The sequence below is a fragment of the Bos taurus genome, chromosome 15 (genome assembly GCF_002263795.3).
Source record: "Bos taurus isolate L1 Dominette 01449 registration number 42190680 breed Hereford chromosome 15, ARS-UCD2.0, whole genome shotgun sequence".
In the NCBI taxonomy this organism is placed as follows: Eukaryota; Metazoa; Chordata; class Mammalia; order Artiodactyla; family Bovidae; genus Bos; species Bos taurus.
The window spans coordinates 56,496,992-56,509,370 of NC_037342.1; the positions used below are offsets into that span (position 1 = coordinate 56,496,992).

The window sequence follows — 12,379 nt, forward strand, 5'->3', positions numbered from 1 at the left end:
GCCCTGTATCTTGCCCCTCCTGGTGATCGTGGGCCCCTGAAAGCTGGCAGGGATGGGCCCACGGGGCCGCTGGTGCTGGCGGATGATGGACACTGAGTCCTTGCTGGCCAGGGAAGACCACAGGGGGCAGGAGGGAGGTGGTGGCCCTGGTCCAGCCCCCCGAAGTCCTTCCACAGCATTTGCTCATCATCCAGACTCTGGCAGAGGAACAGAGCCAGGGGAAGGGAGAGGGGCTTTCAGAGCGGCCCTAGGGGAAGCTGGGTTTGGAGAGACTTGACACAGGGCCCCAGTTGTCCAGGGCAGGCAGTGGATCTCCCACGCAGACAGTGAGGTCTCCTCTCGGCTTCCCCGCAGGACATCTGCGAGGACCCCCGCCTCTTTGTGGACGGCATCAGCTCCCACGACCTGCACCAGGGCCAGGTGGGCAACTGCTGGTTTGTGGCGGCCTGCTCATCCCTCGCTTCCCGCGAGTCACTGTGGCAAAAGGTGAGGCCTGGGGAGGGTGGGGTGCTGGGGAGGCTTAATCAGCCTGGCGCCCTCACCACCAGCTGGGGGAGGTGGGGCCTGAATGAGTAGGTGAGACTTAATGACAGCCTGGGCGGGGGTGGGTTGTGCCAGGGCTCCCCAATATTGGCTGAACCTCAGAATTGCCTTCCCCTCCCCCGCCACTCAGGGGTGGGTGCTGGGAATCTATAGCTCCCAATTCTTTTTTTTTTTTTTTTACTTTCTTTTTTTTAAAATTTTATTTTATTTTTAAACTTTACAAATTGTATTAGTTTTGCCAAGTATCAAAATGAATCCGCCACAGGTATACATGTGTTCCCCATCCTGAACCCTCCTCCCTCCTCCCTCCCCATACCATCCCTTATAGCTCCCAATTCTGACACATTCCCTTGTGACTCTTGGGGGGCCCACGGTGTCCCTGGAGCCACTTGGCACAATAGGCACCTATGAAATGTGGGAGCTGCCTGAATCATACCTGGGGCTCAGGAGACCCCTGTCAGGATACGCTGTGTACCTTGGCCAGTTCTTGTCCTTCTCGGGGCCTCACTCTTCTCACTTGTTCAGCAGGAGTGATGCAGACAATCCCGTGTTGTGATTCATGGTTCCCAGCAGCCAGTGTTCTGGACGAGGATGATCGGGTTTTCTGGTGCAAAGAATGGGCTCGAGGTCCTGACACTTCGCCCTCTTGTGGATACATTTGGCGATGCAGCTCAAATCCAACACAGTTCCCTCCGGGGGAGGTGGGGAGGCTGGGAAGCTGGAGTTGAGATTGCTAAACAGTCATTGACAGGGACTGCCTCCTGGGTTCCCACACCAGCAAATACAAGTCATTGGCCCTTTCTCATTCCTATCCTTCCTGCTTTTTCTGTAGAGCAGGGCTTAAGAGCACTGGACACCTGAGTCTTCTGGGCTCAGGTGGGAGTCCCAGCCTCGTCATTTCTTCAATTCAGTTCAGTTCAGTCGCTCAGTTGTGTCCGACTCTTTGTGACCCCATGAATCGCAGCACGCCAGGCCTCCCTGTCCATCACCAACTCCTGGAGTTCACTCAGACTCACGTCCATCGAGTCAATGATGTCATCCAGCCATCTCATCCTCTGTCGTCCCCTTCTCCTCCTGCCCCCAATCACTCCCAGCATCAGAGTCTTTTCAAATGAGTCAACTCTTCGCATGAGGTGGCCAAAGTACTGGAGTTTCAGCTTCAGCATCAGTCCTTCCGAGGAATATTCAGGACAGATTTCCTTTCAGGTGGACTGGTTGGATCTCCTTCCAGTCCAAGGGACTCTCAAGAGTCTTCTCCAACACCACAGTTCAAAAGCATCAGTTCTTTGGCGCTCAGCTTTCTTTATAGTCCAACTCTCACATCCATACATGACCACTGGAAAAACCACAGCCTTGACTAGACAGACCTTTGTTGGCAAAGTAATGTCTCTGCTTTTCAGTATGCTGTCTAGGTTGGTCATAACTTTTCTTGCAAGGAGTAAGCGTCTTTTTTATAATTAGCCTCAGGTTACTCATCCAAAAAGCCAGGGTATCAGAGCAGCTCCCTCTCGGCAGCTGTGAGGGTAGAGCGAGGCACTGCCCTTAAAGGGCCTTGCACAGTGCGCTGCTGGGGGAGTGGTGCCTGCGGGAGCCAGTGCTGTGATAATTCAGATTCCCATCATGGGTGCAAGCAGGGTGCAAGGAGCAGGTGTTTGTTCTTGTCGCAAATCATCCTTCAGCCTCTAGAGGGCGCCATGCCCTCGCCCCAGGCTGGGACTGTCATAGGTGACCTGTTGTCACGTCTTCTGAACAGGGGTGTGACCTCTCACAGCCACCCTGAGTGGGCATGCCTGGGACCTGGCCCCAGTGGTCCTGTGGGATATGGGGAGCTTTTTGCCTAGGGCCCTCGGCAGAGGCCACTGCTGAGAACCCGTTGACGTGGGCGGTCAAGGGCCATCCGAGCTGGGAGGGCCTTGGAGAGCCTCATGGCCCAGAGAGGGTGGGGGCCGGTGCTGTTCTCCGGGGGGAGAGTTGCCCTCCCCCTCCCCTTCCAGGCTCCAGCCCCCTGGTCTGAACCCCGAGCAAGGTGCACAGCTTCCAAGCCAGGTAGGGCTCAGTCTGGGGCTGGCGGTGGTGCTTGGGAACCTGTGGGGCTGGCCCCACACCTTCCCCCTGTCCTGTAATTGCCTGTTTATCTTTGATCTCCCCTCTTGAGGTGAGTTCCCCAGGGGCAGAGCTGGTCTCACTTATATCTTCTCTCTGAGCCCAGCAGGACCCTGGCACGGAGAGGGCTCAAAAAGTTTTGAGAACCCAGCCCTTCCCCAAACTGTTGGACCTCATGACTGGCAAGCAGCCCCACAGCAGGCCTTGCTGTCTCAGGCTTCCTGGGGGCTTTCAGTGGGGCCAGAGCCTGGCCCTCTGTGTCCTTCCCGGGGAATGGGCCGTCTGGTTATTTGTAGAGAGAAGCCCCAGCTCGCTATGGGCTTGCTCTGGGTCTGGCCCCTGGTGAAGCTCCCCACCTAGTAAGTGGAAAAGGGGGCCCTGGACCCTCAGACAAGAGGCCTGTCATTGATACTGTGTGACCGCGGGCAGGCCTGTGTTTATCTCTGGGCTGCAGGTTCTTCCTGCAGGGTGTTTCAGGGCACTCACCTGACTGGTCTGGAGGCTTCGGGGGTGGAATCTCCAGGAGCGTGGGTCCCCAGGAGGCTGGGGTAGGGCGGGCTGCGCCGGACTAATTGCGCTCTGCCTTCTGGTGCTGCTGTGGTGAGAGCCCCTGGGCCCTGGCAGGAGGCACGAGGCCCTGGGGAGCTCATTACTGTTTCTTGCCTCCCGTCCTGTCCCTGCTGACTGGGCCCTGTTTGTTGTCACCCCTCACTTGCTGGGCCTGTTGCCCTGCAGGGCCTCCCCTGACCCGCCCTGTTTTCTTCATGAATTGGGGTGGGGTGCACTCTTGCTCCCCCTCCTGCCTCACACTCTGGGGGTGCTGAGCCTCAGACGCAGGCACATCATGCCCTTGACACACATGCCCCCTCTTCCAGGAAGCCACCCCTTTACCTCGAGTATTGGACAGAGCCTGGGGCCAACAGGCACAGGATTTGAACCAGCCAAACCTGGGTTTGATTTTGGTTGGGTTTCTTGCTAGTTGTGTGACCTGGGGCAGGTCACATTCCTGTGCATGACCTCTGTGTAAACCTGATCTTTCCAGTCCCCAGGGTGGTGGCGGGGTTAAAGGAACTCATGGGGTGGGAGTGGGGGTAAGTCCATGGCATTTAGTGGCAACCGGTGTGCATTAAATGCCCACCCCGTCCAGTGCCCCTCCTCTGGGTGTCCACCTGTTTCTCTGTTCTGCTGGACACTTCTTGACAGCAGCATCCCCCACCCCATGGGATCCTTAGTGGGGGCATTATTGCCTCCACAACATGACTGTGTTCCCTGAGGGCAGGGCAATGGACTTCAGATGACCAGGTTTTGTGGACCAGAAGTCAGGATGTGAGAGTGGGGTGAGGCATTTGCCATTAGCCTGCCTGGCCCACGCCAGGTGAGTTCACCTCCCCAGGAGCCTGGCTTGGGTGCGGGGGCAGGTTGGATCCCTGTGGTGAGCCGTAGGGTGCCTGGGCCCAGAAGGAGTCAGCTGCTCCCCTGGCTGGAGTAGAGTGGGAGGAGAAACTCAGTGGGGTGCCTGGGTGTCTGAGAGTGAGTGGTGGGAGCTAAGCATCCTGGCCCAGGGCCTGGGGGAGGCACCCGGTGGCAGGGCCGAGCAGTCTTTTGTGCTGTGCTAAGTCACTTCAGTCGTGTCCGTCTCTGCGACCCCATGGACTGTAGCCCGACAGGCTCATCTGTCCATGGGATTCTCCAGGCAGCATACTGGAGTGGGTTGCCATACCCTTTTGCAGGGGATCTTCCCGACCCAGAGAGGGAACCTACGTTTCTTGTAGCTCCTGCTTTGGCAGGCAGGTTCTTTACCACTAGTGCCACCTGGGAAGCCCGAGCAGTCTTTTGGTTCCATTTAAAAATGTTTCCCCTCCCACACCTGCACTGCTATCTGAGCAACCTCATGGCAGTTCATTCACCACGTGGAAACTGAGCACCAACTCTGCCTATACCATTGTGGGTACCAGGGACAGGTACCAATTTGCCAGCAAATTTGGAAACTTCAGCAGTGACCACAGGACTGGAAGAAGTCAATTTTCACTCCAGTCCCAAAGAAGGGCAATGCCAAAGAATGTTCAAATTACCGCAGAGTTACTTTCATTTCACATACTAGCAAAGTAATGCTCAAAATTCGCCAAGCTAGGCTTCAACAGTATGTGGACCGAGAACTTCCAGATGTTCAAGCTGGATTTAGAAAAGGGAGAGGAATCAGAGATCAAATTACTAACATCCATTGGATCATAGAAAAAGCAAGAGAATTCCAGAAAAACATCTATTTATGCTTCAAGACTATGCTAAAGCTTTTGACTGTGTGGATCACAACAAACTGTGGAAACTTCTTCAAGAGATGGGAATACCAGACCACCTTACCTGACTCCTGAGAAATCTGTATGCAGGTCAAGAAGCAACAGTTAGAACCGGACATGGAACAATGGACTGGTTCAAAATTGGGAAAGGAATATGACAAAGCTGTATATTGTCACCCTGCTTATTTAACTTATATGCAGAGTACATCATGAGAAATGCCAGGCTGGATGAAGCACAAGCTGGAATCAAGATTGCTGAGAGAAATATCAACAATCTCAGATATGCAGATGACACTACCCTTATGGCAGAAAGCGAAGAAGAACTAAAGAGCCTCTTGATGAAAGTGAAAGAGGAGTGAAAACCTGGTTTAAAAACACAGTATTCAAAAAACGAAGATCATGGCATCTAGTCTCATCACTTCATGGCAAACAGATGGGGAAACAATGGAAACAGTGAGAGATTTTATTTTCTTGGGCTCCAAAATCACTGCAAATGGTGACTGCAGATTTCATGACTGCAGCCATAAAATTAAAAGACGCTTGCTCCTTGGGAAAAAAGCTATGACCAACCTAGACAGCATATTAAAAAGCAGAGACATTACTTTGCCAACAAAGATCCGTCTAGTCAAAGCTATGGTTTCTCCAGTAGTCATGTGAGAGTTGGACCATAAAAAAGGCTGAGTGCCGAAGAATTGATGCTTTTGAACTGTTGTGTTGAAAAACACTGTTGAGAGTCCCTTGGACTTAAAGAGATGAACCCAGTCAATCCTAAAGGAAATCAATCCTGAATATTCATTGGAGGGACCGATGCTGAGGCTGAAGGTCCAATACTTTGGCCACCCGATGCGAAGAACTGATTCTTTAGAAAAGACCCTGATGCTGTGAAAGATTGAAGGCGGGAGGAGAAGGGGATGACAGGATGAGATGGTTGGATGGCATCACTGACTCAATGGACATGAGTTTGCGCAAGCTCCAGGAGATGGTGAGGGACAAGCAGGCCTGGCATGCTGCAGTCCATGGGGTGTCGAAAAGAGTTGGACACGACTGAGTGACTAAACAACCAAATGCTTGTGGCCCACTAGGGGCCTCCCTGGTGGCTCAGTGGTGAAGAATCTGCCTGTGGTTCAGGAGACCTAGGCTTGGTCCCTGGGTCGGGAAGGTCCCCTGGAAGAGGGCACGGCAACCCAGTCCAGTGTTCTTGCTTGGAGAATCCCATGGACAGAGGAGACTGGTGGGCTACAGTCTCTGGGGTCTCAGTGAGTCAGACACAACTAAAGCGACTGAACACACGTGGTCCACTAGACCCTTGATTGTTTTCAGTTATTATACTTTGGCCTGTGCTTCTGTCCGCTCTGTGTGTTTGTGGCATGTCATGGCAGCTTCCCTCTTCCGTCACCCCACCCCCAACTACACTCATATACTCCATTTCTTCCCTTTGCCCACATATAATAGTGGAGCTCCTGGTTCTCCCTCAAGTACTGAGTATATAAACATTTCTCAGATTCTTTCTTTCTTTCTCACAACCTTAAGTCTTCTGGGGGAAACTGAGGCTCGATACAGGTGTAGTAAGTGGTGGGATTTTAGTAGAGGAGATTCCTGGGCATGCGGCTGCCATGCAGCACAGGGCTGAGGCAGGGCCAGCAGGCAGGAATCATCTGGGTCAGTGATTCTCCCATCCAAGTACTAACCAGGCCCAACTCTGCTTAGCTTCCGAGATCAGATGAGATCGGGTGCATTCAGGGGGTATGGCTGTAGACTGGGTCAGTGATTCTCAGAACACGGTTCCTGGACTAGCAGCATCAGCATCACCTGGGACAAAATGCAGATTCTCAGGCCTCACGAGAGACAGATTAAATCTGAAACTCTAGGGTGGGGCCCAGCAAACTGTGTTTTAAGTTCTGCAGGTGACCGTGATGCTCCCTAAAGTTTGAGATCATGGATCTAGGTGAGAGGTGGCACCTGGGCTGGGGAGGAGAGCTTTCAGGGTAATCGACAGGCCTTGGCAATTGGGTGTGGAGGGGTAAAGGTGAGGCTGTGTCAAGGAGGGCTCCGAGATTTGGCTTAGTGAAGCGAAAAGTGTGAAAGTGTTAGTCGCTCAATCGTGTCTACTCTTTGTGATCCCACGCACTGTAGCCCATCAGGCTCCACCGTCCATGGAATTCTCCAGGCAAGGATACTGGAATGGGTTCTCAAATCTCAAATTGGTGGGCCCCTCTGGTACTTGTTCCCCACCCCTCAACTCCTGACAGGGGTTCTTCAGCCTCTCCCCACCGTGAGCACTTGCCCCCCACCTCTGGCTCTCTTACTGCCTGTAAGCAATGCTCCCTCTTCACAACAAGTCAGCTGCCTGCCCATCCGCGGTAGCCAGGGCGGTTGCCACAGCAATTGACATCAGCAGTTGGTCCCCGAGGAGCCTGCCGCTGTCCTGCCTGCCAGCCTGCAGTGCCTCCGTTACCACTTCTGCGACGAGCAGAGGAGATGGCATTGGGGATCCCTCCCTCCTAGGCACCCCGTTTTGAAGACTGGGTGGGGCAGGGAAGAGCCAGTGGCAAAGGGGGCGGGGCAAGGGGAGGGTCAGTGGGGGAGGCGGGGCCCCTCTTTGGTGGCCTCTTGCCTCTGCGGTGAGCCCCAAGTCCACTCGGCTCGCAGACGGTGGAGGCGGCAGCAGCAGCTAGCAGCAAGTGGGCCATGGCGGAGGACGAGCCGAAGCCTTCTCAGCTCAGCATGCCCTTAGTCTTGGACCGGGACCTGACCAAGCAGATGCGGCTGCGCATGGAGAGCCTGACGCAGCGCGGGCAGAAGCGCCAGGATGGCGAGAAGCTGTTGCGGCCGTCCGAGTCCGTGTACCGCATTGACTTCATCCAGCAGCACAGGCTGCAGTTTGAGCGCTGGGACGTCGTGCTCGACCAGCCGGGCAAGGTCACCATCACGGGCACCTCCCAGAACTGGACGCCCGACCTCACCAACCTCATGACGCGGCAGCTGCTCGACCCCGCGGCTATCTTCTGGCGGAAGGAGGACTCGGAGGCCATGGACTGGAATGAGGCCGACGCCCTGGAGTTCGGGGAGCGCCTGTCCGACCTGGCCAAGATCCGCAAGGTCATGTACTTCCTCATCACCTTCAGCGAGGGCCTCGAGCCCGCCAACCTCAAGGCTTCCGTGGTCTTTAACCAGCTCTGATGGCAGCTGCTGGTTGCCACCCCCTCCCCTTGCCCACTTGCCTGTCCCCTGCCCCCCTCCCCACCCCAGGTGTGTGTTTGGGGACATTATCTTCTGGCTGCTGGCCTGTACTTGGCTTGGCCGGAGCTCAGCCTGTGTCCTTCCTCCTCTCCTTTCCCTGGTGCTGACGCTCCCCACTCAGGGGAGGAAGATGCAAACTCTTCGTAGTCTAGAAGCTGAACTGGCTGCTGCTGCTTCTGCCCTAGACCATGGTGGCCTGGTCGGGGCCAGTGTGGGAAGATGAGAGGCCATGGGAAATTGCCTTCTCTCTGCTCCGTCGCTGGGAGAGACTGAGAGAGAGACCAGGATACAGACAGCAACAGGCAGAGAGAGACATATCTAAAGAACCAGGCATCCGGCTTCCTCCAGAGACAGGGAGGCAGAGACGACAGAGCAGCCTCCTTGGAGAGTCTGGCAAACAGGCATTTGCTGCCCTCATGGCCACAAAGCCTTTCCCTGGAGCCCGTGTCCGGAGGTGAACACCCAGCCCGAGAACCCAGGAAGGCGCTTCTCTGGGTACCTTGTGTGGTCCCACAACACCTTACTCTTAACACATCCGGCCAGGGTGCTGTGGGGGCTGATTTGGGCATGGGGAGTGACTGGCATGCTGGAGGCTGTGCAGGCCAACTCTCGTTCTTCTGAGAATGACTTCAGGAGGGGAGGAGTGAAGGGGGAAGTCTGTCTGTCCATACGTACACATGTACATCAAGAGGGATCATGCTATGTTCATTTGGATGTATTCTGTACCTGCCCTGTGAACAAGTCTGACTTTAGATGACCTATCATATAATCACCCAGCTGGTTGCCTGGTGGCCTTTAGCAGGAGCTTGATCAGGGTGACACTGGGGACGGGGTGCTTCTGAGCTGGGAGACGGAGGTTCATGCAGTGAAGTGGGGAGCAGTATAGTAAGCAGATATCCCTCTGCCTGGGGGAGAGTGGGAAGCTGGAGAGAGGGGGTCCAGAGTCCTAGAGCTGGAGGCAGTAGCATCTCTGGGGCCTGCTGGGACGTCAGGCTCTTCCTGGGTGACTGTTGGGAGATGGTGAGTGTGTCGTCTCGGTGCGGCATCTTTGGTGGAGTCAAAGGGTGGGGATGGACATGGCCTGGGAGAGCAGTTGTTACAGCTGATGGTCAGAAATGGGCTGGGGGTGGCAGTGTGGTGTGATGGTGAAACACTGGCCTCAGAGGTTGCTGGGGGCAACCCACTCACCAGAGAGGGAAACTGAGGCACAGTTGCCAGCAGATTCAGTTCCAGCCCGCAAGCCTCACTCCCCTTCACACTACACAGGCCCAGAGTTCTGGCATCAGCCGAGGGCGCTTCAGACGCTTCCCGGCCCTCCAGGCCGGCCCACCCCGCCTTTTTTTTGTTGTTGTTAGGGATGTGCCTGTGACAGTTTGCTCGAGAAGCAGAGCTGTCGAGGGGTTGGAGAGCCCTGGGAACAGGCAGCGAGAGATGGAGGGTGAGAGCCAACCCCAGTGATCGGCGCTGCTGGGAGGGCAGGCCCCCCTCTTCAGAGGCAGGCAAATGGAAGCAGCTGGAGTAGGATTCTTCATTGAGAGGTTTGACTGTGATGTGAGCAACGGTCCATCCTAACTCAAAGCTCAGGGGTCTGTTCCGGGACATGCTAAGATTCCTGCTTACTTTCTGCTGACTCCTAGAGAGCCTGGAGGCCAGACCCCGGCAGATGGCCCAGCCGTTCTGTCTTTGCTTGACCTCTCCCTGCAGCTCTGGGGACCCTCTTGGTGCAGCCTGCTTGTACCCCCACCCCCTACCACATCTGCACCATTCAGGCATGAGTGCCTCTGCCGTGGCCACTACGCTTCCCCAATAAAGCCTGTGTGCCCCGCCTCGTGGTGTGCGTTCTCTTGTCAGGAGCCACCCCCTCCCTGGGCCCTCTCCACACTCCTGCCCTCTCCTCCCGCCACCGCTTTCAGGGATGAGTCCCCGAGCAGGCAGGTGACTGGTCCAAGATCACATGTCAGGATGGAGTTTGAAACCAGGTGCCCTGACACCCAGCTAGGAACCAGCACCCCTGACAGTTTTTTCTCCAGTGGTTCCCAGACCAGCCTCCATGTGAGGCCTCAGGGAGGCAGCGGGCACTGAGAGGGGATGGGGGGAACTCACCAAGTCAGGCTCCGTCTTGAGTCTCCCTCCCTTGAAGGGTGGCTGGGCAGGGGGCAGACGGGACAGGAGAGTGGCTTAGGGGTAGGTAGGGTCAGGCCTGTGCCCAGGTTTCATCTGGCCTCGGTCACTAATTTGCTGCCTGTCCTCAGGCCTTGCCTCTCCCCCAGCCTCAGACTTTCTAAAGGGAACAGCCTGCTTCCGTGAAGCTCTTGTATTCCTGCCCTGCTGACCGGATAAGGCCCATGTCACTGTGTCGCCTTAGTGCCCCAACTGAGCCCGAGCCTCACTCTAAGTGTTTGGACAATGACACCAGAAGCCCGGGGAAGAAGCTGCCTGCCCAAAGTCACAGCGGACGTGCAGGAGCGGGGAGGGTGTATATGAGAACCAAGCTCTGGATCTGTGGACCTTTGACTCCATGATACTGGCCCCCTGGAATGGGCAGGGGCGATGCCCCATCTCACCGGAGGGCTCAGGCCCCGGGCGAGGCTGGTTTCTCCCCAGAGACAAGGTCAGGACTCACTTCAGAGGCCACTCTTCAGGTTTTGCTTCAGAACAACCCCCAGTCAGGTGTTGCAGCCCTGTCTTCCTCCACCCCAGAGCCCTGCCCAGAGCAGCCGCTGCTGCCCTGATTCTCTTCCCCAAGCCCAACGTCCAGCCACAGCCTCCGTCCACTCCTGAAGATGCTTCTGGGAGGGGTGTGTGTGTGGGGGGCGGGGACTGAGAGAAGAAACCAACCCTCCCGCTCTCCAAGAGCAGCAGTAAAGACCTGGTTTTGCTCCCGAGACTGGGCTGGGAGGAGGGCAGGGAATGTGAAGTGAGGATGCGCTTTCCATGGAACCTGTGAGAAAGCCCCAGCAGCAGACCTGGCCTTTCCTGAGCTCGTGCCTCCCGCTGAGCCAGGGTAAGGTGGTGTGAGGGGCTCTGCCTGGCCCTGCCACCAGCCACCACCTCTGCGACCCCAGGAGACCTTTTTGAGTCTGTTTTCTCATCTGCCGTTTCGTGGGAGCTTATAATGGTACCTTCCGTGTAGGGTCGTCGTGAAGAAGAAATGAATTAGCAAAGTGCTGAGCTTCCTCAGTGGCACACGGGCTTCCTCTCTGGGTCTGCTCATTGTAAATACTTTCTCGGTCACTGTAGACACGGGGTCTCACTTTTCACAGTGATTCTGAGAGAGTGAGAGGAACGTATTTACTGAGGAAGAGCGCACGCTGCAGAGAGGTGACGTGCATTGCCTGAGGCAGCGCAGCAGCCAGTGCTTCTGGCGGCAGCACAGTGAGGTGGTGGCACGGGCAGGGTCCCGGCCTGCTCTGGTTGGAGAGAGTGGTCTTGGTGGAGTGGAGTCTCTTCACGTCACGGGGCTCAGAAGGGCCCAGTGGAGGGGACCTCCAGCCCCCACAGTCTAGCCTGGGAGCCCTGCGGGAGGGGGCTGCCCCGGGCTGTCTCTGAGTATCTGGCTGGGCCACTCTTGTGAACAGGGATCCCCAGCGCCCCCTGCTGGTGTGTCAGTGCCCTGCTGTCTGGGTGCTGACCCATGGGGTAGGGGTGGGGGTTACCCATCTTCCTGGTCTCTTCTTGCCATGGCGTCTGAAACTCAGGAGTTTGAGACTCTTGAAATCAGAAGCTGAGAACTGAGAAACTTCAGATGCTCAGAAGAACCAGGGACTCTTTGGTTTCGAAGAGTCGAAGAAGCCTGTGGCTCACCTCACACAAGTTGGGTAATGAATGCAGGAAACCCCACTGCAGTCCCGCGACCCGCAGCCCTACCGTGGCTGGGGTCTCAGGCAGAAATCTGTGGGATGTTCCCTCTCTGCCACACAAGCAGATACGCACACGCATGCACACACACTTGCACAGAAACACACCAATGCACACACTGACTTTCACATACACATGCGTGCTTCTGTGTACACACACATGGGCATTCACTCACTGGCCCAGAGTCCAGCAGGATTTGAACCCTGCCGCTTGGGTCTGGGTGGGAGTCCCTCAGGAAAAGCCCCAGTAAGGAAAGGGGGAGGAGTTCAGGTGCCAGGGCACCAAGGGGCACTGGGGCACACCCATTAGTGAGGCTTTGAAGTTTCTGGGTGATTCTGCAG

General features: G+C 56.0%; 2 protein-coding genes across 7 annotated transcripts in view; both read left to right on the top strand.

Moving 5' to 3' along the window:
* The window catches only part of CAPN5 (calpain 5), a 57,272-nt gene that overhangs the window by 24,043 nt on the left and 20,850 nt on the right, over positions 1-12,379 (top strand). For 4 of the 5 annotated variants that reach the window (XM_005216289.5, XM_024975408.2, XM_005216288.5 and 1 more), the window contains one exon: positions 355-486. The exons of the other annotated variant lie outside the window; for it this stretch is intronic. In XM_005216289.5, the coding sequence (XP_005216346.1) occupies positions 355-486 (132 nt within the window). The remainder of the gene's footprint in view (positions 1-354; positions 487-12,379) is intronic. 5 annotated transcript variants of the gene reach the window in all.
* On the top strand, positions 398-10,006 carry OMP (olfactory marker protein). 2 transcript variants are annotated; one of them, XM_059875146.1, is made up of 2 exons: positions 398-486; positions 1,072-10,006. In XM_059875146.1, exon 2 carries the CDS (start codon positions 7,629-7,631, stop codon positions 8,118-8,120), a length of 492 nt encoding a protein of 163 aa, XP_059731129.1. In that variant the 5' UTR covers positions 398-486; positions 1,072-7,628; the 3' UTR covers positions 8,121-10,006. The 2 variants fall into 2 exon arrangements, with proteins under 2 accessions (XP_059731129.1, XP_059731130.1); XM_059875147.1 differs by having other exon boundaries at positions 399-486; positions 1,069-10,006.

Bases quoted from the DNA above. Each gene is read 5' to 3' on its own strand.
- OMP (XM_059875146.1), top strand. From the start codon at position 7,629: ATGGCGGAGGACGAGCCGAAGCCTTCTCAGCTCAGCATGCCCTTAGTC.